Raw genomic sequence first — 27,094 nt, 5'->3', positions numbered from 1 at the left:
CCACTTTGTAAACTTCAGCCTATCAAATTCTGCTACCCATAACCTATCCGACACTTGGTCCTGCTCACATTTCACCCCTACCCTATTTTAAAACTCTCATCTACATTTTTGAACCCTTTCATAGCTTTGTTCCTACTTCTAACTTCTAGGGGCATTCACACCTCCCCAAACTCTCTGTTCCTTTTACTCTGGGCCTTTAATACATCCTTCCCTTCACCCCACTGATGGCAGCTATGCCCAATAACCTGAAATTCCTAGCATGAACCCTGGCACTTCTCCACCTTCTTAATCCCACCTCTTTGGCCAGAGTTTTAGCAACCCGTCCTAATACCTTCTTTAGTTTGTACACCACGTTTTGTCCCATTACACATTTTGGGATCATTTCTCTACTTTTAAGATACACTATATAAAACTTATTAAGCAAGAGCAGAGAATTTCCTGGCCAGTTTTCCTCCATGAAGCCAGGACTAACAAAAAATACCCATATCAACTGGTCATTCATCTCATCCTGGCTCCTTACTACATGCAATGTGGCCGCCTCTCCTACCTACAATCAGTCATTGTGAAATACTTCAGAGGCTCATCAGCCCTACCCCGACCCTGACCTCTGCCCCTCTTGTTACAATTCTCCGAACGTTCACACATTGTCCCGGAACCGCCACATTCCTAAATGGAACGTGACCCGGGGGCAGAATTCCGCGCGTGCGCACAGAGCTCCCCGCCCAGGCCGGAAGCATCGGCGGGTTCGGTAAACAAGAGGCACGTGGGAGGAAGTGCTGTCAATGGCGGAGCGGAGTGATGATGCGGCAGGTGAGGGGGGTGAGTGGGGGGAGAGACATTGAGACACAGCACCCAGCTCACTCAGCCTGCACACCTGCCTTTCCCCGTTCTCGGGCCACCACTCACTCATTTCTGCGTCTCTGTTTTTGCAGGAGTCCAGCGATGAGGCGGAGGACGTGACGCCTTTTGATGCTGAGGATGAGGGGCAGCGAAAACCGAACAGAAGGAAGATCCGGTAATATGGTGGGGAGAGTGTCAGCGGGGATCGAGGAGCTCTGAGCCCGAGGGTTAGCTCGGGCGAGGGGAGTTAACTCTTTTTGAGAGTGAGCTCTGTGGGTGGTGGAATAGGGGGGGAGGGGGTAGTTCGATCTGTATGGAGTTAGCTCTGTGGGGTGGGGGGTTAGATCTACAGGGTGTTAGCTCTGGGGGCGGGGGCTAGGTCTATATGGTGTTAGCTCCAAGTGATTAGATATATAGGGAGGTAGCGCTCGGGGGAGGGCTTAGTTAAGGAGTTAGTTCTGTTTGGGGGAGGGATTAGATATATAGGGAGTTAGCTCTGGCGGGGGGTTAGATCTACAGGGAGTTAGCTCTGTTGGGGGGAGGGGGTTAGAGCTATAGGGAGTTAGCTCCAGGGGATTAGATCTGTAAGGAGTTATCTCTGTTGGGGAGGTGGTGGGGGTGGGTGCAGTTGTCAGATCTATAGGGAGTTAGTTGCAGGGGATTAGATCTTTAGGGGAGTTACCTTAGTGCTGGGGTGGTGTTAGTTTCAGGGGCAAATTAAGCTCTGTAAGGGAGGAGTTAGCTGTAGGAGTGAGTTGCCAAAGTCAAAAGAACCTGATCTTCTTGAAAGGTGAATCTAGGTTTTAGAAATATCAGTGAAACATAAAATGTCAGGTCTGTGTGATTCAAGTGGATTAAAGTCGAGCCTCGGGGAGGTGAAGAATGCAGTTCACTTGGGGGATTTGGATCACTGGGAGTGCGCCGGCCTCAATGTCTTTTTCCAGGATGTCATTCTGATCGGTTGGTCTCTAGCCTGACGGGTGTTTATTTTTAGTCTTGCAGAATAATTTGTTGAAAATATAGAAAATGTCACAATAGGTCTGTAAGCAGACTGATTCAAGCAAGTAAGAAGTAGGTTCAACGCTGAAACGTTCTTTTAATTCAGATTAGCCCAGCCCTCAGGTCTTGTATCTTAAGGAAATCTTACTTCACGCTTGCCCTGCCCAATGCCAGCAGATCACCTGCTTGTTGCTTTATTGTGTGATCAGTGCAAAGAGCAGTTTGCCAAATCAACATCCTTAGTAGAAGGAAAACTATTTTTAGGTTCATTAAATACATTAGAAACTTCATAAAATTTCCAGGAAATACAACAGAAAATAGAACTGATTATTAGTAATTGACCTCAGGTTAGGCATAGACTTGCTTGGAGTAAGTTATAAAATCTTGTACATTTGTACTGTAGCTGTAAAGTTTGCCATTGTTCACTGCGCTGTTTTTGAGCTATTATTGTCGTTGCATAATTATACTTGAAGTCCATGTATAACTTGTTTACTGGAGTGCATTGCTACTGAAGCTTTTACTTTTGATTTATAATTGCCTAGTTTTTCAAAAGAAACTAATTATATAGGTTGATTTATTTTGGTAATTCCTAGTTCATTAACTTTTTAGTAACTTTTATGTAGCAATCATTACAATATACTGGTACATGAGCTAGTACACCAGAAAAGTAATCTTTTTTCCTTTTGTCTTCATTTGTTCCCTCTCACTTAATTGAGTCAATAAGACTTGGTTATCAGTTTTTTTCTCTTTATACTTGCCTTTGACTCTCATTAGTTTGGCAGGGGTGATCAGAAATTGGAAATTTTGCACATAAGTCATGAAATTTTGACGACAGCAAAAATGTGATTACTAAATAAATATTTAAACAAAGTTTTATCCCTGTTCTAAATTTTCAGGAGATTCCTTTGTATGAACTGGTGCTCTCACAGGGAGCATGTTGTGGAAAATCGCAGGCTTGCAGCCAGTGTTTTATCATCCATTAATTTTAATGCGATTATTGGATCATAGGAAATAGGAGCAGGAGTAGGCCATTCGGTTCGTCGAGCCTGCTCCACCATTCAAACAGATCATGGCTGATCATCTACATTTATGCCATTTTTCCCCACTATCCCCATATCCCTTGATGTCATTAGTATCCAGAAATCTATTGATTTCTGTCTTGAAGATTCTCAATGATTGAGCTTCCACTGCCCTCTGGGGTGAAGAATTCCACAGATTCACCACCCTCTGAGTAAAGAAATTCCTCCTCATTTTAGTCTTAAATGGCCTGCCCCTTATTCTGAGACTGTATCCTCTTGTTCTAGACTCACCAGCCAGTGGAAACATCCTATCCCTGTCACACCCTGTAGGAATTTTGTAAGTTTCAATGAGATCACTTCTCATTCTTCGAACTCTAGAGAATACCGGTCCAGTTTCTACAATCTCTCCTCTTAAGGCGATCCTGTTATCCCAGGGATTAATCTGGTGAACCTCCGTTACACTCCCTCTATGGCAAGTATATCCTTTCTTAGATAAAGAGACCAAAACTGTGCACAATACTCCAGGTGCGGTCTCACCAAGACTTTATACAATTGAAGCAGTACATCTTTACTCCTGTACTCAAATTCCCTTGAAATGAAGGCCAACATACCATTTGCCTTCTTAATTGCTTGCTGCACCTGCATACTAGCTTTTAATGACTCATGAAAAAGGACACTCAGGTCTCTTTGGACATCAACACTTCTCAACCTCTCACCATTTAAGAAATATTCTGTCTTTCTGTTTTTTCTACCAAAGTGGATCACTTCACACTTATTCACATTATATTCCATCTGCTATGTTCTTCCCCATTCACTTAATCTATCCAAATCCCCTTGAAGCCTCCTTGCATCCTCCTCACAACTTATATTCCCTCCTAGTTTTGTGTCATCAGCAAATTTGGAAATATTATAATTGGTTCCTGTATCCAAGTCATTTATATAGATTGTAAACAGCTGTGACCTGTGCACTGATCCTTGTGGTACCCCACTCGTAACAGCCTATCATCCTGAGAATGATCCATTTATTCCTGCTGTTTGCATTCTGTCTGTTAACCAATTCTCAATCCCATGTGCTCTAATTTTGTTTACTAACCTGTGTGGGACCTTATCAAAAGCCTTCTGAAAATCCAAATACACCACATTCACTGGTTCTCCTTTATCAATGCTACAGGTAACATCCTCAGAAAACTCTACAGGTTTGTCAAACATGATTTCCCTTTCACAAATCCATGTTGACTCTGCCCAACCATATTATTATTTTCCAAGTGTCCGGGGATCTCATCCTTTATAATAGGTTCTAACATTTTCCCTAATACTGATGTCAAACTAACAAGTCTGTAGTTCTCCGTTTTCTGTCTCATTCCCTTCTTAATTAGTGGAGTTACATTTGCTACTTTCCAGTCTGCAGGAACCCTTCCAGAATCTATAGAATTTTGAAAGATAACCACCAATGCATCCACTATCTTTATAGCCACCTACTTCAATACTTTGCGATGTAGCTCATCTGATCCAGGGAATTTATCAGCTTTCAATCCAATTAATTTATTGAGTACTACCTCTTTATTGATACTAATTATTTTTAGTTCCTCATTTTTACAAATCCCTTGGTTCCCTAGTATTTCACGGAGATGTTCTGTGTCTTCTTCCATGAAGCCAGACACAAAGTAATTACTTAGTCGCTCCGCCATTTCTTCATTCTCTACCACAAACTTTCCTGTCTCCACCTGCAATGGACCCACATTGGTCCTTGCTAGTCGTTTCCTTTTCACATACCTAAAGAAGTTTTTAGAGTCCGCCTTATGTTTCTAGCTAGCTTACATTCATAATCTCTTTTCCCTTTCTTTATCAGTTTCTTAGTCCTCCTTTGTTGGACTCAAAATTGCTCCCAATCCTTGGGCTTACCACTTTTTCTGGCAACCTTATAAACCACTTCCTTTAACCTATTGCAATCTTTAACATCTTTCGTTAGCCACGGATGATTCATCTTTCCTGTTGGGTTTTTGTGTCTTAGAGGGATGTATATTTGTTGTAAACCGTGTAATACCTCTTTAAATACTAGCCATTGCCTGTGTACTGTCAAATCTTTGAATGTATTTTCCCAATCCACCGTAGCCAACTTACCCCGCATACCTTCATAGTTTCCTTTGTTCAGATTTAAGACCCTAGTTTTAGAATGAGCTATATCTCTTTCAAACTTAATGTAGAATTCTGTCATATTGTGGTCACTATTTCCTAATGGCTGCTTTCTCATTGCATAATACTAAATCTTAAATAGCCCCATCCCTAGTTGGTTCTTAAACATACTGCGCCAGAAACCCTTCTTGTACATACTGCAGGAAGTCATCCTCCACAGCATTAGTGCTAATTAGGTTTACCCAATCTATATATAAATTTAAGCAGCCTATTATAACTGTATTGCCTATTATAGATGCAGCTCTAATTTCCTGATTTATACCTGTTTTTTAATTCATTCATGGGATGTGGGCGTCGCTGACCAGGCCAGCATTTATTGCCCATCCCTTATTGCCCTTGAGAAGGGCAAGCAGATGTTCCTGCTGGCAGCACTGGATCACGGAATCAGCCCAGTATGTAATTTCCAAATTTAGCATGCAGGATTTGGCATTAGTTTTGGCTAATCATTACATTAAAGGTGCATTTATAGTACAACTGTCGAGATTTTGCATTGATGACTGTCGTTACAATGCAACTGTGGCCTGAATCCTGTGACAGCACCGAACCTGACACCATAATAAAACAGAGTGAGCTTCGTTGGAGGAAGAAATCTGATTCCACTTTGCTGTGGAGTCAATTCAGACTTTTTACCTTCCAAGCTTTGGTGCAAAATGGTTTTGGCTTAGTATTGATGCTAAACTTTGAGTGTGAATGTTTCCGAAGTGGCTATTTTTGCAATCCTGAACAATCAATATAGTGAAAATCTTTATTATATAATATTATCTTAAAGGAAACTGACCTAATATATGATTTTAAGTATCCTGCTGTTCTTATAGTTGGACAAACTTCTAAATAGACCTACTCTGGTAAAACATGAAATTTCTCTTGTTTGTGTTGCAATAGATTACATAAAGATGTAGAAGCAGTCTGAATGAAGCTTTTTTACTTGGAACAATGTTTTAAGTTTTTGGAGATTAGGGGCTGGATTTTAAGTTGCCGATAAGCTGGGAGCGGGGGGTGTCTGGTAGTGTGCAGGAAACCTGGAAGTAAGCGCAGTGCGTCTGTCAGTGGCTTTTTAACCCAGTCACTGCATTAATGTATTATTTCTGGGTTTCCCAACCAATTAGGTGAGCAGGCATGATGACGAGCCATGTGAGTCAATTTCAACTTCACTATTTAAAGGGATATTGCAAACATGAAATATGATGGATTCTGGAGTTGGGAGCAGAACACAGGAAGTGACAGAATGGAGTGCACATGCTCAAAGGGTGTGCCTTGTTTTGGTGGCACCTCCCAGGATGTGACAGTAAGGGCCCACAGGGAGATATTGTTTCCTACAGACTGGAGGAAGGAGCCTGTCAGTATATCCACAGAGGCTTGGCTTGGGATTGTGGAGGAGGTCAGCGGCAGGAGCACGGTGCCACACTCCCGGTTTCAATGCCGAAAGCGGTCTAATGAACTGAACAGGGCAGGAAAGGTGAGTACAGTGGCACATTTAACTACACGTGATGTTTGTAAAATGCCAACCTCATCACTACATTCTCAAGCCTACTCCAACACATCACTCCTCACACCAACTTACCTTGCAGGTGCACCCATCCCTCTCTGTCTATGAGCTTCCTCACATCCCCATCTCTCCATCCACCACTGACACTCAGCCTCATCTTTATGCAATGTTACACCCATCCCTCATAGTCATCCTCCACAAATGCTCTCCATCCATCTGTTCAACACATGATGTTACTTTCACTCAAAGGTCTCTTTCCCTCCTTGCAGGAGATGAGAGCACAGGACAAAGGGAGAGGCAGAGATCCGGAGATGGCCCTCCAGCCGTCTCACGACTGACAGCTGCAGAGGAGGACATCAGTGCAGTTTTGGCAAGCCTGGCTGTCAGCAATGGGGGCCTTCCAGCTACCTGGTGACAGAATTAAATATGACACTGCCACATGGCATACAACACTAACTCATGTTGACTTGATGTCAGCAGTGAGTGAAATATGATCATTTGCATAATGATCACCTAAAACGTTCTTACCTTGGCAGTTCTAATTCATCTTTTAATCTCTGCAGAGCAGTCAAATGTCCCACAGGGGGTTGGTGCAGGAGGAGGATAATGTCTTCTCAGAGGAGGTCACTCACTCTGATGGTGCAGCATCACAGGACTCATGCAGGCCTGCACCAGCTCGAACTCTCACTTCGGTGGCACCGGTAAGGAGATGGGAGTTGAGTTTTCACTTGGTGACTTACATAACAAAAGTAAGCAAGTGCAAATGGTACAGACAAAGACACCAGTGGAGCGTCCGTGTTGGAGGCCACAGAATGCTCCAAGCTCTGCTCAACTGGATGTAGCTGCTGAACCTCTCTGGCTGTATTAAATGTGCAATGTACTGGAAGGCATTCCAGCCGCATTGCACATGCTTGCAGAGTAATTGGAGGAGTCTGTCTTGAGTACGAGTGCCGTGATGTTGCCGGCCTTTGCAATGATGTCTTTGTCCATGTAAAGAGTGGCCAACCGCATGGAGTATCAAACGCAGCAATCACATGAGTACATGCAGGCCTTCACCAATGGCGTGCATGCTATGAATGCCACCTTAATTAGGATGACTGATAGATACCCACGCCTTGGTCATTTATCACCCCACTGACCTACAGCAAAGTGTTCTCCAGCTCCTTGCTAGCAGCCATGAGAAGGATGCTGCTGAAAGGGGTGCTGGAAGTGGGGTGTCCACTCAGTGTCTACTTCTCACCCGTTTCTCCCTTCAGCCACCCCCCCCGCCCCTTCCACCCCACTCAGTCAGTGCCCCACAAGCTGCCTTGTGTGCTGATGACCGTGCCTACCCCTGCACAGGTACAGGTGGAGCAGTCTTTGGCAGGGTCTTTACAGGCTCCAAAACCCAGAAGACATCGGCCAAGAGCATCTCAGCAGTCAGAGCAGGGATCTGAGCAGTCTGCCTCTGCTGAAGCCACAGGAGTTGCAACACATAGAAGTGCCAAGGAGAAGAAAGTTTTGTAATTGCACAAGTGTTTACACATGGGTGCATTACACAATGTTAAAATGTTAAGTTTCTGTTTAATATCTGAGCCACAAAAAGTTTGTTTCTGCCACTTTACTGTGATGCTCATTTTTGGTTGGTGCCTGGCAAGCGGCCTTTCCACTTGCAATGAATGGTACGACAAGAGTTGACTCTGAGCAATGGGGGTGCTGTGAAAAGGATGCTTGGCTGTTTGCAAGACTGCTTTGTGTTGGGGGAAGGTTAGTGCTGGGGGAGTGACTTTTGCATGTAGCTGTCAGATAGATTCACTGGTGGAACCCAAGTGAACCTTGCAATAATGATGGCATCCTGGGCAGCAATGTGTGCCACGGCTGGTGCCTTGGCTGTGTCACGTTCCACCGCAGCCTCCTTTGAATCACCTGAAGAGGCTCTGTGTCTTGTTCCCCCTGTAGATCTAAACCCCACTGCTGTACAATATTGTGCAGAATGCAGCACACCACGGCCATTCTGGAAACTCTGGCAGGTGAGTATTGAAGGGCACATCCAGATCTGACCAGGCAGTTGACATGCAATTTCAGCAGTCTGATAGCTTGCTCAGTGACACATCTGGTTGTCATATGGCTGTCATTGTATCACTGCTGGACTTCATTGGTTGAGTTTCTCATGGGTGTTATCAGCCACATTTTAAGTGGGTATCCCTTGTTTCCGAGTAGCCATCTGGTAAGTCTGCTTTGACGTGCAAAAGAGATGAGGGAGAATGGAATACGGAAGGCCAAAAGCATCATGGAAGCCGCCCTGTAATCTTGCATAATTCTGTATCAAGATCTTTTTGTGGTTGCACACCAGCTGGATATTGATGGAGTGGAAACCCTTGTGGTTGATGAGTACGCCTGGGTGATCCTTATTTGCCACGTGTGCAGCCGATTACATCCTGCACCTGTGGGGAAACCAGCTAGAACTGCGAAGCAGTATCCACTCACTCTGGCTGGCATCATTGGTGGCAAAGTTGACATAATTGCCCATCCTGGCATCAGTCATTTGTCTTATGTAGTCGTGGGCTACTGACTGAGATCCTGCAGATGTCTCTGGCAGTGCCCTGGAAAGAGCCAGGGGCAAAGAAGTTGAAGGGGGTGGTGACTTTGACGGCCAGCAGGTCCACTTGGCGGCAGGGCTTGTTTCAAATGTCTTTCACCACCTGGTGATAGACCCGACCCTACCAAGATGTCAAAGAAGCTTATTCTCTTCATGTACACTCTGTGTTGGGTGAATTGCACCTCTCTGCTCATCCCCTCCCTCCTGTGGTGTGCAGACCTGTGAAGCTGTTGTTAGTTCTGCTGCTAGTGCTGCTGCTCCTGCTTCTGCTAGTGCTATTGATGCTGCTGGTCATCTTGGTCCTCATCCAAGGTCCAAATTAAAACAGCATAAACAGCACCCATGCTGTTAGGGGAGGTGGTGGTGTAGTGGTAATGTCGCTAGACTTGTACTCCAGAGCCCAGACTAATGCTCAGGGGACATGGGTTCGAATCCCACCACGCAGATGGTGAAATTTGAATTCAATTTATAAATATGGAATTAAAATCTATTTGATGACCATGAAAGCATTGTTGATTGTTTCAAAAATCCATCTGGTTCACGTATGTCCTTCAGGGAAGGAAATCTGCTGTCCTTGCCTGGTCTGGCCGACATGTGATTCCAGACCCACAGCAATGTGGTTGACTCTTAACTGCCCTCTAAAATGGCCTAGCAAGCCACTCAGTTGTCAAGGGCAATTAGAGATGGGCAACAAATGCTGGCCTTGCCAGTGACGTCCACATCCCATGAAAGAATAAAAAAAAAAATCTGCACGATCACTGCTCCAGAGTGGAGATCATTCGTAGAAATCTCCAGTGTTGTGAAAGTCACCTCCAAAACTGTCAAAGTAACTTCTCAGCACAAGTACTGTGATCAAGATCTTTAACACAATCAGGGAAGAAAGCAGCTGTGAGATACCAGTACTTTTTGGCATATTTTCCTGTCATGTCTTCAGCTCCCTCAGTTGCTGCTGTGTTCTCATCTTGCTTTCACTGGCAAGTTCCAGGAAGCCCGGGAAACCCGTGAACCCATAGGTAAGTTCCAAAACCCACGTTGCTATCGCTGCAATTGAATGATTAACTGATTGAAATTGACAAGTCACATCTCTCCGAGAGGGTTGCTCGCACCCAGCCTAACGTGCTGCAGTTTAACGTGGAAGTCGGTGGCTTGGAGCCAACTTCCCGACACGCTGTCAATTTTCACGTTTTTAACCTCTCCACCTGCACTCAAACCCACGCGTACCTATGTTAATTGAGTATCAATGGTTTGATTATATGTGGGTGAAGGGTGTTAATTGGAGTCTTTGTTGCGCACTTATAAGCAGACGCTCACTGAGACTGGGAGAGGGTTTTGAGTGAGGAGCTACATGTTTGTAATCGTTTTACTCTGCCCATTAAATGTGAAATTGAGTAAATATAGGCTTCAGCATTATCCTTTCATACCAAGCTTTCTGGAGTTTAACAACCTAGAGGTTAAAATTAGGTTCTATAATGACACTTTTTTGCTGTATGTGTAATATATAAAATTGATATTGACAGGAAACTCGCTGTGATATACCACACATAAGATGATATTGTGCTGTAGTTGTGCTAATGTACTGTTAGAAATCAGTGGATTTACTGAAAAATATTTTCTCTCTTTTTCAAGGCATCCAGTGGCATGCTTCTTCCACCTGTTCTTCCGAATTAGTGCAATAGTTGTCTACCTTCTTTGTGAGTTTCTGAGCAATAGCTTTATTGCCTGCTTTGTGACAATAATTTTGCTTCTATCATGTGACTTCTGGACTGTAAAAGTAAGTAACCTTTGAAAAACCTAATTTAGCTGTTCAGTAAAGGGAAATTGTCTGGGCCATGTGTTGTATTGAATACTATTGGATTACTGGCATACACCATGACATCCAGTGCTGTGTCTTCGCTAAAGAAATGTAAGACCAACATATATTTTTTTAAAAACCTGTTCAATACCAGTTTTCTTTAGGAGTTGGAAAAGACCATTTGGTAGAATCATGACTGTTCCTTTTTCATCGCTTTTAACCCCACAAAACTCACTATATTCTTCAATCTGTTCTCTCTCTTCTCCCCCCCCCCGCCCCCAAAAAATGTCTAGTTGCCCCAAAACCCACTTGGATCATTTCCTGCAGTGGCTGCCCGAGTAACTCATTCCACAAATCTAATACCTATATGTAAAAGAGAAATTAAAGCTGATTTTCCTTCTTGCACTGAACTTCCTAATCTTCAGTCTTTCCTGGTATTTAAATCTTGTCATAGCAAACAGTTTGCCTTCCTCGTGTTTACATTCAGCCCAATGAGAGGTTGGCCATTGCAGGAGTGGGGAATCTTGCAGGGCTCGGCATGAATTGGAGGTCAGTGGGGCACTGGTCCATTTCCTTAACCAATGAAATATAAGGATAGAGAAAGAAACAGAGCGAGTGACTAGGAGAAGAATTATAGTTAAATTTGATAAAGGAAGAGAAATAAAGATAAAAAGAAAAATTGTATTGAGAGAGAAAAATGTGACAAAGAAAAGTGAGATGAAAAACTTTTAGAAATGTAAAATTTAAATAATTTCCAGCAACACTTTACTACTTGCACCAGTGAGACTCCACATTTCAGTTGTTCTCTGTCTGGTCCTCCATGGTTGAGTTTTATGTCAGGATCATAAATCGCATCATTAGCAGGGTCCTTATGATGTGAAATAGCAACTCGGCTATGGCGCGATTCATTCATATTTATGGTGTAAATCCAGCAATTTCTTGAAACTCATGGGGAACTTGATCACGCAATCCTGCTGTTAACCTCACAAAACCGGAGCAGTGCAAATTACATGGAATTAAGTAGAATGTACAGCACAGAAACAGGCCATTTAGCCGAACCAGTCCATGCCATCATTTATGCTCCACTTGCGCTTCCTCCCATCCTTCCTCATCTAAGCTGGGGGATCAACCCTGGTTCAATGAAGAGTGCAGGAGCAGCACCAGGCATACCTCAAAATGATGTGTCAACCCAGTGAAGCTACAACACAGGACTACATGCATGGCAAACAGCGGAAGCAGCATGCGATAGACAGAGCTAAGCAATCTCACATTCAGTCGTGAATGGTGGTGGACAATTAAACAACTAACCAGAGGAGGAGGCTCTACAAATAACCCCATCCTCAATGATGGGGGAGCCCAGCAAATCAGTGCGAAAGATAAGGCTGAAGCATTTGCAACAATCTTCAGCCAGAAGTACCGAGTGGGTGATCCATCTCGGCCTCCTCCTGAAGACCCCAGCATCACAGATGCCAGTCTTCAGCCAATTCGATTCACTCCGTGTGATATCAAGAAATGACTGAAGGCACTGGATACTGCAAAGACCATGGGCCCTGACAACAATCCGTCAATATTACTGAAGATTTGTGCTCCAGAACTTGCGCTCGTAGCCAAGCTGTTCCAGTACAGCTACAACACTGGCATCTACCCGAAAATGTGGAAAATTGCCCAGGTGTGTCCTCACACAAAAAGCAGGACAAATCCAGCCCGGCCAATTACCGCCCCATCAGTCTACTGTCTTTTATCAATAAAGTGATGGAAGGTGTCATCGCCAGTGCTACCAAGCGGCACTTACTCAGTAATAACCTGCTTACTGATGCTCAGTTTAGATTCCGCCAGAGCCACTCAGCTCCTGACCTCGTTACAACCTTGGTCCAAACATGGACAAAAGAGCTGAACTCCAGAGGTGAGGTGAGAGTGACTTCCCTTGATATCAAGGCAGCATTTGACTGAGTGTGGCATCAATGAGCCTGAGCAAAACTGGAGTCAGTGGGAATCGGGGGGAAAAGTTTCCATTGTTTGGAGTCATATGTAGCACAGAAGAAGATGGTTGTGGTTGTTGGAGGTTAATCATCTGAATCCCAGGAGTTCCTCAGGGCAGTGTCCAAGGCCCAACCATCTTCAGCTGCTTCATCAGTGACCTTCCTCCATCATGAGGTCAGAAGTGGGAATGTTCACTGATGAGTGCACAATGCTCACCATTTGTGACTCCTCAGATACTGAAGCAGTCCACGTCCATATGCAGCAAGACCTGGACAACATTCAGGCTTGGGCTGATAAGTGGCAAGTTACATTCGTGCCACACAAGTGCCGGACAATGACCATTTCCAACAAGAGAAAATCCAACCATCTCCCCTTGACAACGGCATTGCCATTGCTGAATCCCCCACTATCAATATCCTGGGGCTTACCATTGATCAGAAACTGAACTGGAGTAGCCATATATAAATATTGCGGCTTCAAGAGCAGGTCAGAGGCTGGGAATTCTGCGGCGAGTACCTCACCTCCTGACTCCCCAAAATCTGTCCATCATCTACAAGGCACAAGTCAGGAGTGTCAAGGAATCCTCTCCACTTGCCTGGATGGGTGTAGCTCCAATAACACTCAAGAAGCTTGACACCATCCAGGACAAAGCAGCCCTCTTGATTGGCACCCGATCCACATTCACTCCCTCCACCACCGACACACCGTGGCAGCAGTGTGTACCACCTACAAGATGCACTGCAGCAAATCACCAAGGCTCCTTTGATAGCACCTTCCAATCCACGACCTCTACCACCTAGAAGGATAAGGGCAGCAGATGCATGGGAACACCACTACCTGCAAGTTCCCTTCAAGCCACGCACCATCCTGACTTGGAACTATATCGCCATTCCTTCACTGTCACTGGGTCAAAATCCTGGAATTCCCTTCCTAACAGCCCTGTGGGTGTACCTACCCCACGTGGACTGCAGCGGTTCAAGAAGGCAGCTCACCACCACCTTCTCAAGGGCAATTAGGAATGGGCAATAAATGCTGACCTAGCCAGCGACGCCCACATCCTGTGAAAGTTTTTTTATTCTATCAACTGAACCCTCTATACCCTTCTCCCTCATCTCCCCCTAAATACATCTATACGATTCGCATCAACCACTCCTTGTGGTAGTGAGTTCCACATTCTTACCACTCTGTGGGGTAAAAACATTTCTTCTGAATTCCCTACTTGATTTCTTGTTGATGGCCTCTAGTATTGCTATTCCCCCACAAGTAAACACGTTTTCTCTGTGTCTACTCAATTAAAACCTTTCATAATTTTAAAGACCTGTATTAGATCAGCCTTCTCTTTAGACCCAGCCTGTTCTTCCTTTCTCGATGGGTATAAGCTTGAAGCAATGGTCCAGCAAGTGGTGGTGATTTATTACTCCTGGTTTATCTCTTCCTCGTTATGAGTTGCTGAGATTTTTATGCACTAGTGATGGCTTGTACAATGAACTCATTTATTTTTCCAGCAGTATCTGGGCCATTGAGCAAACATGATGTACTTTGTAGTGGTCAGCAAATGTTCAGCCACTATGAGTAATGCTCTGTCAATTATGTAACCATTCGAATGGATTAATGGTGATGAGCACATCTTTAGCAGATACATAGATGACAAGATTCTTAAAAGTTTTAATATTCTCATAGTAGGACTACACATAGCAAATAGTGCTTTAAATATGCAGTTATGATGTTGCTGTAGGAATATGCTTGCCCGGATTTTGCAGTTGTAATGACAGCGAAACTGTCAGCATTCGCTGTCATTACTCTGTGAAGCTGATAGCAACTTCTAGCATCCGCACATCCATAGATAAATGCGAAAATCCAGAGGTTACTGTCAGTGATTCCTTGCTTTCCATAGGGTGCTCTGTTGAAGTCCTGACAAATGGAAATCCTAGAAATCAACTGAATTGATGCCAACTTCCACTTTTTTTGTTCTAATCTCACTGAAAACCCCACCCCCCACCAAAAAATATTTGAGCCCTGTTGCAAGAGGTTTTTAATGGCATGCTAAGTTATAATTACTGTTGAACAATCTCAGGCCCTGATAAACTAATTTTTATTACATTTGGGGAAAGTCAAATTTCACCATCCATTGATAAGTTTCATAACTTTTTTTAATTAAAACTGTTTAAATATGATTCTTCAGCTTCTACATTATTCCCATGTTCATGTCCCAATCTTTATTTTGCTTTCTGTAAAATTGTAAAAAGTGAATGATAAAACCTGCTTGTTACTTCCTGGTTTGCTGTCTGTGAGAATTCTGTAATGTGTTTGGCTGCTTAGCCTGCTTGAAGACATCACTTGCCGGACGCCAGAGTTCCCCTATAGTTGGCGCCAGAATGAAACTGATATTGGGAAAGATGAAATTCCCCAGCACAGAGATTGCTCGATCTTTGTGGGCAGCTTTTCTCAAGGTCTGTGGTGAGTGCTGTCGCTTTGTTGCTGTTTGCAAAATCTGGGCTGCAGTTCAGAGGTGACCGTTTTGCTGTAAGTTGACTGCTGCCCAGTGTAAAGGAGTTGAGCATCATTTATCTGTGTTGAATAGTAATGCAGATGGTCAAATTCTGTACAGCTTTTATTAAATGAGTGGTGTAGCAATTGTAATTGTTACCTACTGTTTGTAACATTGCTACTGCATATTTGAATTGTCATGTTTTAAATCTTTATAAAGTAAATCCTCAATGTACGAAATTCAGCTAAAAACCCAATGTTCATGCTATGATGTATATTCAGTATTACTATGCAGCATACATTAATGTAACAGACGCGATCTTCTAATTATCCTGCACTGTTTCTATTTCGGGTCTAGAATATCACTGGTAGGCTACTGGTGGGGTTACGCTGGTGGAACCAGGTTGACGATGATGGAAAGAGCCACTGGGTCTTTGAGGCCAAGAAGGTATGGTTGACCAAAAGTTTGTTCCTTTGTTTAGACGAGACCAAAAGAAGCTTGTGTGTGAGAGATGATCTGTAAACCAGTGTTCATGTGCCTTGAGACTTGGGAAGTATGGATGCTACTTTAGAGTTGATCTAACTTATGATGCCTTCTTGCAGAGTTGATTTACCAGCAGTATATGGCCACTGCTGTGATATAAACATGTCTTGCTTTGTTAAAGTGATCAACATGTACTGGACAAAGAGACCCCTTAAGATGCTTCCACAATAATAATAATCAAAGAAATTAATAATGAAGAAACCATTAAATGTGAACAAATCAGAGCACTGTGTGGTTAAAAAAAAATATTGTAGGTAGTAGTTGAATGGCTAAAATATTTGTGTAAATGTTTAAACTAATTGCATACATATTGATATTTGAAAGCAGAGAGCCTGTTAAATGAAGCTGGATATGTGTATATCCGAGAGAATAGTTGCATTGAGTTGAGTTCTGAGGAAAGAGTAGAACATTTAGTTATTCTGTTTTAATTAAAAATGTTTTTTCTGTACGATCTTCATAGCCTTCAAGAAAAGGGAAAAGAGTCTCTTCTGAAGCTGAATCAAAAATCTTCTGGTTAGGATTAATCATCTGTCCCATTATGTGGGTCATTTTTGTCTTCAGCACTTTCTTTTCCTTTAAACTAAAATGGTTGGTAAGTTCTTAACCTGCTGCATGAGTTTAATTCTGTGGTGTCGATTTTTCTAACAAAAATCATGTTGCCCATTTTTTTTTGCAAGCTTTGCAGATAATTTTTTAAGTTTTGGGAGATTGCAATATAAACACAGATGGTTATACCAGTGCTACTTGAAATCTTGTTTTCAAAATTCGTGCCATTCTTAAAATAAATTTAAAATGGTGGGGATGGGGAGAGAACAGTAACCGATGTTATTCTACACAGCCTTTTGCGGACTCAGTGGTATAAGGTGGGGATTGTTTTGTGTCCATGTGATATTCTTTTCAAGTGTTCTTACTGTTTTTCTTCCTTTTGAAACAGGCTGTGGTTATCATGGGTGTTACCCTTCAAGGGTCTAATTTGTATGGTTACATAAAATGTAAAATAGGAAGTGGAAAAAATCTGACCAGTATGGCTACCTCCTATCTGGGCCGTCAGTTTTTCAAGACGGTGAGTTAAATCTGAGACTCTTGTTACTTTGTGACATTTTAGTGCTTCCCAAGTTGGGAAGTTTACTGTATTTATTACACACTTTTAACTCGTAAGACAATGTATACTTTTTTAAATAACATTTTGCGAAACTAAGTTCAGTAGTGTAACTCAGGTGGCATAAACAGCACTTTTGTTTGTTTGAATTATACAGTACAGTTGTAAGAATCTGTTGTTCACTTATGAGATTTACTTTCATTTTACTGAGCAGTCATTTTTTTCTTAAGTTTTGAATAATGATTTCCACAATCTTGGGAGTTTTAATGTCTTAGAAACTCTTCAAAGTTTGCCGACTTGTAATGCACTCCAGTTGGTGTGGTATCCTAAATGTATGTATTGTAGACTGCACGTAGAATACTTAATGAATGATATCAAAATCATCATTCACCCTCTCTGAATCTGGTTTACACCGAGCCACAGTCAGCACAAAAACTAACCAAAAACAGAGTAATCTTTAGAATCAGAATATGGCCAAAAAAAAGTCATTCTTTTTTGAAATTAAAGAAAAAAAGACTTGCATTTATATAGTGCCTTTCATGACCACAGGACATCTCAAAGTGCTTTACAGTCAAGTACTTTTTGAAGTGTAGTCGCTGTTGTTAATACAGGACATACAGCAGCTCATTTATGTGCAGCAAACTCTCACAAACAGCAATGTGATTATGACCAGATAGTCTGTTTTTATGATGTTGATTGAAGGATAAATATTGGCCGGGACACCGGGGAGAATGCTCCTGCTCTTCTTTGAAATAGTGTCTTGGGATCTTTTACATCCATCTGAGCAAGCAGATAGGGCCTCGGTTTAACATCTCATCTGAAAGATGGCAACTCCAACACTGGAGCGCTTTCTCAGTACTGCATTGGAGTGTCGGACCTTATTTTTGTGCTCAAGCTCTGGAGTGGGATTTGAACCCAGAACCTTGTGATTCCGAGGTGGGAGTGCTACCAAATGAGCCACAGTTGGCACATAAACAAAATGGCGTTACCTACTTACTTTTTCATTTCCCTCAATCCTTTCTCTCTCCAGGAACTTGTCTGGTTCTCTCTTAAACCTAGCAATGCCTCTCTCATCAATGCCCTTCCCAGGCAGTTGGGAGTACTTTCACTACATGGAGTGTGGCTTGGCATCATCACAGGGACAACTTGCTAGTGCCAGCCATCACCCAAGAATGAATTTGGAAAATTTCACAACTTAGTTGAACGATTCTTCATCACTTAACATACTGATTTCAAGTTTACATTTGAACTCTGACATTGTCAACAGTTTGCCTGGTGAATCTCAATGTTTTGCTACAAAATTGAAACAAAATATATTAACAAACAGGAGGAGATGACCTTGAAGCTGTAATCCAATTTCTGCATTTGGTTCTGTTTTCATGCAAGCTTTTCCCTGGTAGTTTGATAACATTTGAACCAGTAACGTTGCACACATTCCCAGCTATCCATTATCATTATAAGTACACTGATTAATTTTGCAAAGGCTTACAGAATTAGCAAAAATGCTGCTATACCTCTAATTCTGTACAGTCTGCACAGTTTATCCAATATAATGAATTTATGGAGCTGTGCTAGTTATCTTGTGCTTGCAGTGCTGTGCACAATTTACAATGGAAAGTTGTTCTCCAAAGAACTGCAGATCCCCCAACACAAATCTGCTTAATATCTCAGCAGAAGCACTTAGAAACATTTTTTGAGTGTGACTGCCCTTTGGGGTTTTGGCATTCCACAGGTTTCTGTGACCGCACTCACCGGAGAAGAAAAGTGAAGTTTGAGACATTTACAAAATGAAAACTTATTAAGAGTTTTCAGAATGATCAAAACCGTTTCCTGTTTTGTTCTCTTCGCACCTGAAGCTGATGATTGGTGCTGGGTTCCGGTTTCACAGATGCTGGCAGCCCCTTCTGGTGTTCCTTAAGTGGTCAATCTTCATTTTCTAATCCTCTGCAGACTTTGGGGAGCGTCACGGCCAGGCTGGATCTTGACTGTTATGTTTTGAGATTTTATTCCAGATGGTTCTCTTGTGCTCAGCACCCGACACCATAAATGGAGGTGCCTTCTCCCAACAGAGTCTTAATTTGGAAGTGCAGTATCTGCCCAGTTGCATTATCCAGGGGTTAAAGAGGAATTCTCGTTATTCTGATAGTTTACTGTAGTTGGCACTAGCCTTCTCGTGTCCTAGTCTTTGATTTGTGGAAGAAGAAACTCTATCAGACAATGTAACTTTGGATGTCAGATACCAATCCATTTATTAAAAGTAAATTGTTGATGTAGATGCAAATGACCACAGCAGATCACATTCAATTTCATAACTTTTAACTTGCGTCTCCTTGGCTACAAAAATAAGATGCAATATTTTACCACCACATTTAGTAATGCCAGACCTAGCCAGTGCCTGCGATGTAAAATTTCATCCACAGTCTCCAACCTCTAAAAAGAATGGGCAGAAAGTAGCCAAATATCTCTTTCTGCCTGAGCAAGAAGCCACCAATCGAATCTTGCTCAACAGCCATTCACTGGGACCTCAAACTGGCAGGACAGGTTACTTGAGATTGAAGCAGTCATTTGAGGATGCCATGCAGTATTCTGAAGATACAGTAACACCGATCTGACTTTTGAACAGAAGAAAGCCAACTCTGTTAGCCCAGGCTGTTGAGAATGACAAAATTGACCTGAGACATGGGGCTGAATCTTAACTCTCAAAAGGGCAGATTGGGTTCATGTCAGAGGTTAAAATGCAAAAAAGTCTGGAACAAGAATAGATTCCGCCCACTTCTGATTTTAATGGAGATGGGACGAGGGGATGGGTGACCAATCCAGTCACAGGAAGCAGGTTGGTCATTTAAATATTATAATGAGGCTGCCTATCTTTTTACAGTCGGTCTATTTTTAAATCACAGGCAGTGGGGTTTCCCAGGCCTTGAAAAACTTGGCAGGTAAAAGAAGGCGATAAGGGATGAATCCATAGTCTCTTTACAGGTCTACTTGTGGGCCAGGAGGAGCAGGAGTGCTGCCTCCAGGCCTAACAAGCTACCCAGGAACACCCCTCCCCCCTTCCACAATCTGTATGCTGCCCCACCCCCAACCACTATTTGATCTCCCACCCACCCCATTATGACCTGCCCACCACTACCCACCCATGCACCATCACTACAATTGGGAGCCCCCTGACCACCATCAGACTCCTGTGACCAACATCTGCCCCCAGATCACCATCAGCCCTGCCTGAATTGGAACCCTCCCCCCCCCCGACCTCCATCGAACTCCGATCACCATCTGTCTCATGATCACCATCACCTCCCCCTCCTCGCCCCCCTTCTTCTGGGTATCCCAACCTCACAGCACAGAACTCACCTCCAGGCTAAAATCCAGACCATAGACTGAAGTAATGAAATGAACATGTCTGTTGAGTTAATTGCTTAGTCACTGCCTTAACAAAAGGCAGACCGACCTCCTATATTATATCCAACCGTACTTGCCAGGTGACCTAAGGCTATTGTAAACAGAATTAAAGTGACTCACAAAATCTCATATGCATAAGTATTTAAAAAAAAATAGTGGCTTAGAGCTTCAGCTTGTTGTTTGGTTTGGAGTCAGGTGTGGTGATGGTGAAGACATCCGGTTCTGTCCCTTCAGCAAATTCTTCTAATTCTCAGCTTCAGCATGGGGTCTGTCTCGGGGTGTTCCCAGGCTCTCATGGGGATGTCGTTAGATGTGCTGCAAGCAACAGGTTTTGGTGCCATTCTGGGCTGCAAGTGGGCCCCACCAGAAGGAATTCAAGCAACAATCTATCAGAGAGAGGTTGATTGCTGTTTTGGGGCTTACATTGAGGGAGCATCACCCCATGGCCCAACTGACCATAGTTTAGTCCTGCTGCTCTGAAAACCTACCATTTATGCCGAATGGGTTGCCCTTGTAATGCCACTGATGATGCCTGTGTCCATCTTCAATATGTTAATAATCCTGTTCCCAGGATATGGGAAACTGTGTGGTGAGTGGAAATTCTGTCCTGCTGTACGTCCAGCACCACCAGAACCTTTACCCTGGAATCATCCTTAGATTTGAAAAGGACATGTCTCTTAACCATCACAGTGGATGCATTTGACATCCATGCCTACAAACCTCCAGCACAGGTTATTGGATTCCCATCAGGAGTGGAAACGCTACCTGATTTTTTTTTTTCCCTGCCCACCCAGTGTTGCTGAGGTGACTTATAAGATCTCCAATGCTGAGATTACCTAACTCAGTGCAGTCCAGGGACTGAACCTTGGCTGTCCTGGACAGTGTGGCTCATACCACATCGCACAATTTTTTTTTTACAGACTGAGCCATAAGGCAACAACAAAAACGATTTATAAACATCTTTTAGTGTAATAAAACATCTCAAGGCGCTTCACAGAAGCTTACAGGAGTATGACACCGAACCACATAAGTAAATATTAGGTCAGATGACCAAAAGCTTGGTCAAAGAGGTAGATTTTAAGGAGTGTCTTAAAAGCAGAAGGAGAGGCGGAGAGGTGTCGGGAGAGAATTCCAGAGCTTAGAGCCTAGGCAACTGAAGGCACAGCCACCAATGATGGAGCGATTAAAATCGGGGATGCTCAAGAGACCAGAATTAGAGGAGTGAAGATACTTCAGAGGATTATGGGGCTGCAGGAGATTACAGAGATAGGGAGGGCTGAAGACATGGAGGGATTTGAAAACAAGGTTCAGAACTTTAAAATCAAGAAGTTGCTTGACCGGGAGCCAATGTAGGTCAGCGAGCACAGGGGCGATAGGATAATGGGACTTGGTGTGAGTTAACACACGGGCAGCAGAGTTTTGATGACCTCAAGTTTATGGAGGGTAGAATGTGGGAGACCAGGCAGATGTGCATTGGAATAGTCAAGTCTAGAGGTAACGAAGGCATTAATGAAGGTTTCAGCAGCAGATGAGCTGAGACAGGGGCAAAGTTGGGTGATGTTACAGAGGTGGAAATAGGCGGTCTTAATGATGGCATAAATGAGGTCAGAAGCTCATCTTGGGGTCAAATGTGACACCAAGGTTGCAGACAGACTGGTTTAATCTCAGACTGTTGCCAGAAAGAGGGATGGAGTCCATGAAGAACGGAGTTTGGAGCAGGGACCGAAAACGATGGCTTCAATCTTCCCAATATTTAATTGGAGCAAATTTCTACTCATCCAGTACTGGATGTTGGATAAGCAGGCTTGAAGTTTAGCAACAGTGGAGAAGTCAGAGAGGTGGTGGTGAGGTAGAGCTGGGTTTCGTCAGAGCATATTGAAAACTAATGTGCTTTCGGATGATGTCACTGAGGGGCAGCATGTAGATGAGAAATGGGAGAGGACCAAGGATAGATCCTTGGGGTTCATCAGAGGTAACAGTGAGGGAGCAGAAAGAGAAGCCATTGCAAGTGATACTCTGGCTATGCTTAGATAGATAAGAATGGAACCAGGTGATAGCAGTCCCACCCAGCTGGACAACAGTGGAAAGGCATTGGAGGAGGATGGTGTGGTCAACCGTGTCAAAGGCTGCAGACGGGTCAAGAAGGACGAGGAGGGAAAGTTCACCTTTGTAACAGTCACGTAGGATGTCATTTGTGACTTTGATAAGAGCTGTTTGGGTACAGAGGCAGGGATGGAAGCCTGATTGGAAGGATTCAAACATGGAGTTCTGGGAAAGATGGGAATGGATTTGGGAGGCTACAACTGGTTCAAGGACTTTGAATAGGAAAGGGAGATTGGACGGTAGTTGGCAAGGGCGGTGGGGTCAAGGGTTGCTTTGTTGAGAGGGGTGATGACGGCAGATTTAAAGGAGAGATGAACAACACCTGAAGAGAGAGAACTGTTTGCAATATCAGCGAACATGGGGACCAAAAGGGGAAGTTTGGTGATCAGCAGTTTAATGGGAATAGGATTGAGGGAGTAGGAGGTGGGTCTCATGGACAAGATGTGCACAGAGAGGGCATGATGGGAGAGAAACTAGAGAAAGATGTGAGTTCAGGGCTAGAGCATGCAGGAGCTTCAGAGGAAGTTTGTCCAGGTTGGCTTGTGGAAGGAAGGGATGCAGCAGAGACAGCTGACCAAATGGTCTCGATCTTGGTGACAAGAGAAATCCATGAGCTCCTCGCACTTATTGTTAGAGGTGAGGTTGGAGGGAACAGGGGAGAGGGGTTTAAGAAGATAGTTTGCAGTAGCGAAAAGAAGCCGGGGTTATCTTTGCATTCCAGGATGATCCTGGAATAATCAGTTTTAGCAGATGAGAGCAGGACCCGATAGTATTTTAAGTGGCCCAGCCAGAGCTGGTGGTGAATGGTTAAACCAGTCGTCTGCCATATCCTTGCATCCTTTGGACTTATGGGAGTGGAGATGAGGGGAATGGCCAGGACGAGAGTGAATAATGATTTTATTGGGAACGAGGGCATCAAGGGTGGAGTTGAGGGTGTGGTTGAGCAAATCAGTAGCTGCAGAAATGCTGTGGTGAATGGAGGGCCAAAGGCTAGATAGTTGAGGTTTTGAAAGTGCACTTGTAAGTGAATTGGGGAATATTTTTTTCAGGGGTGGATACAGAGGAGGTAGGGCTGGGGTGGGGAAGGGGCAATGTGGGTGGATAGTGATACAATGAAGTGATCAGAGGTGGTCTTATCTGTGATTGATATAATGGGACTAGCAAGACCACGTGAGATGGCAAGGTGAAAGGAGTGGCTGTGAATTTGGGGGTTGGGGAGGTTACAATGAAGGAGAGATTTAGGGAAGATAAGAGGGCAGTGAACTCAGGAGAGAAAACATAAGTTGAGGTGGAGGTTGAAATCACTGAGGGCGAGAAGTCATTTGGTGCAGACGCTAAGGGAGGAAGGCAGTCAAGATATCTCGGTGAGAAAATTTTTATTGTACTTGAGAGGTCAGTAGGGAATGATGGTATTTTTAGGTCCAAATTCATAATTGTACATCAAAATCCTGCTTTCAAGAGTCAGAGGATCACAATAGTTCTTAAAGCCAATGACATTTTCAGTGATATCTACAGACGCACTGCTTTACTGTGGTTAAATGGTTTTTAATTACACCTATCCATCTCCTGGATCAAAACCTTAAGATTGTGTTGTCTGAAACAGGTCAAATTAAAATGTTCCATACAGACTGCATTCAAAACCATTTCAGTATTGATGTAATATGATTATAAACATGGAGATCAAGGTTTCAAATGTTAATTTATGGGGAGTATATTTAGATTTATTTCAGCAACAGCAGCCCATTAATCTCATAGCTTACAATAAGTGGTTGTTCTCTGCACCTCGACAAAACTTAAATGACCTTGACGAGATGCATCCATGACTTTTCTACAGCAGTAAGATGAATAATTTGTATCTTGTGAGCTGAACAGAAAAACAGCTCCTATCCAAAATAATCTAGAGTGTGTGCACTAATATCCTAATAATGAAAACGGTGCAATGATTGATCCATCATGGTGCAAGTGATGTTGTCAGCTCCGGGGGAGCAGTGTGACCGAGGTGTAGCATTTGTATAAAATGGCTGTTTGAAAACTTTCTGGTTTCCACTTTTCTGTCTGAATAATGGAGTCTGAAAGTGAGTATCATGAGTCTTACAGCACCTGATAATAGTGCCAATTGATGCAGTATTGACACCAGGAGAACATACAAAGTTAAACATTTCTTTTAAAAAGAAGAAATCTGCCCAAAATGATGCCTCCATACAAGGATTAGAAATGTTTGTGAGTGTCTTCTTATCGTGATCTATAGCTGTGTGAAACCAACTGATAAGTCCTATTTAATAATAAGTATTGAGCTTCTGGCAAATGTATAATGCATGATTTGTGGGCTCTTTCTCTTTGTGGCTGCCTGCCTCAGATATCTTGTCATTTACTGCTAACTAACAAATTATACATCCTTTTGCCTACAGCTTTAGTTGTTAAACAGTAGCTTTGGTGCTATATATAGGGAGCCTGAAGTATAGGGTCCTTGCTTATTTTGCGTGAAGAAGTAAGCTGTTAATTTATAATGAATACTGGGTATAGAATGCCCCAGTAAGCATTCACATTTTGTTTTGATGAACTTAATTGTGCCCCTACAGGAATAAAAACAGACCAAAAAAATCAAATGGACTTTTCTTCAGTCATTTCATGTGCACACATCCAACATTGAAACCATAGATTGCAAATGTTAAAGAGAGAGTGAGTCCCAGGCTGTAATCTGATCTGATGGTTCAGATAATGTTTGTGTACCTTGTGGGTTTCATTGAAATAGCTTTATAATGTCATGGTCAAAGTAACTGTAATGCTATTATCTAATGGTTGGCATGATACTAAAAATACAGAGATGGTTACATGATGATAGATTGCTGTGTTTTGGAAAACCAAGCAGACTCTGAGCAGCCTGGCTGATCGAATTCACTTGTTTATCATTACAGGCAATGACGAAAGAAGACAACACAGAATCTTAAGGATGGCATTTTGGAAAATAAACTTGACACATCTTTTGTATTGTGAATTTTGGAACTCTTGCTGAAGACTGCCAATTTTTACATATTTTTCCCCCTTTAATATTCATGAACACATTTAAGGAAAAATATTACAATCCTCTCACAATTTAAAGCTTTTCTTTCTTTCCATTAATTATGCATCGGAAGCTGTCGTCTCTCAACTCAAATTGATTTAATTTTCTGTGATTGAGCTTGAAATGAGCCTTTGTAGCAAAATTTAATTTTAGAATCATTCCAGATTGATAAACTGATGTAATTGTGTTTGTGGCTAGGGGATGGAAGAGATATGCAAGAGGAAGCAGCATCCTTATTACTCCTTGGGGTGGGAGGGGAGGGTCAAGCTCAAGTTTTAGAACTTTTATAATAAACATAAAAATATGTTGATGGGATGAGGTTTAGAAATTGCATGTACTTTTTAATAAAACGCTAGAGAGAGATTTGTGAAGCGTTTGAGCTGCTCTTTAAGGAGAAATATGTGGCGAAGAAAACAACATCCTTTATAAATGCACAAAACATCCAGAGAAAAGCAATTTCCAGTTTATAAAGTATAGCAATAAATTCATGTTTAAATGCATGACATCTTCTGCACTACAGTGAAGTGGGAAGAATTTACTTTTGTACAGACTTGACGTTTGTGGAAGGATTAAAATAGAATTTGGAAAACTTTTGACTGTGATTCAAGCTGTTAAGATTTAGCTGGTGAATGAAACCTCTTGAAGGATAAAGGCAATCAGGACTCAGCTGAAATATAGCCTGCAAACTAGTACCAAATACTCCATTTCAGAGTAAGTCGTCAAGAAGCACTTTGAGATGGTTCTGATGTGATGTGTATAAATGTGAGTCTTGTTCGTGTTTTCATACCAGACAGATGTTACTGTCTCACTGTATCACACTGAAGCCGAGCACAAATGGATGCCCAACAGTCGGGTTTTGGATTCTCCTTTATATGTATGAAATAATTAAACTGTGAAATAAAAGGCCCATCATTCAACATCTTAATGAAGTTTGCAGCAGATTGTAAACATAGGCCATGATATTCTTATCCACATGATGTAGCCATCCAGATGATGCTTCATGCAGTTTCCACAGCAATTAAGCAGTGGACTGTGTTCAGACAGGAAGATTCCTGTAATGGATGATAACTATCTTGCTGTCAAGAATAGACACTAAAATAACCCTATTTTCAAAATAATTCTAAAATTATTGCTGTAAAATGAAGACAGACTAAAAGGGATAATTTTAAAGGAATAGCAGGTTCCGTTACCTCTAACAACTTCACTTGTGCGATTGCACACTTTCTTGGACTGCCTCCAGCTTTGCTTGCAGAGGACAGTGGGCCTCGCGCACCAATGAAGGGACATATTGCTGCTTTATTGGTGAGCAGGTGAAACTGGGGTGGGTCTGCCTACCAATGGCTTGTACAGCAACAGCTTGTTCCTGAACCTCACCAAGCCTTCTGCCTGAAATTTAAATGGACCTACTCAATCTAGACAAAGGAAGAAGAATCTGAATCAGTAAGTTTCACTTCATGATAAATTATGTGAACAGTTTGGAACAAGCAGTGGAAAGATCATCAACACACCTC

General features: G+C 42.7%; 1 protein-coding gene across 1 annotated transcript; it reads left to right on the top strand.

Annotated features, from left to right (window-relative positions):
- The first annotated feature begins 717 nt into the window (after positions 1–717).
- Positions 718–26,500, top strand: tvp23b (trans-golgi network vesicle protein 23 homolog B (S. cerevisiae)). Its single transcript, XM_068058019.1, has 7 exons — positions 718–810; positions 933–1,015; positions 10,742–10,886; positions 15,733–15,822; positions 16,379–16,510; positions 16,853–16,981; positions 25,438–26,500. Exons 1-7 carry the CDS (start codon positions 799–801, stop codon positions 25,468–25,470), a joined length of 624 nt encoding a protein of 207 aa, XP_067914120.1. The 5' UTR covers positions 718–798; the 3' UTR covers positions 25,471–26,500.
- Positions 26,501–27,094: the final 594 nt, after the last annotated feature.

Source organism: Heterodontus francisci, chromosome 26 (genome assembly GCF_036365525.1).
Source record: "Heterodontus francisci isolate sHetFra1 chromosome 26, sHetFra1.hap1, whole genome shotgun sequence".
NCBI classification, from domain to species: domain Eukaryota; kingdom Metazoa; phylum Chordata; class Chondrichthyes; order Heterodontiformes; family Heterodontidae; genus Heterodontus; species Heterodontus francisci.
Note: the sequence above shows the minus strand (reverse complement) of the source record. Positions and strands in the feature narration are given on the sequence as shown.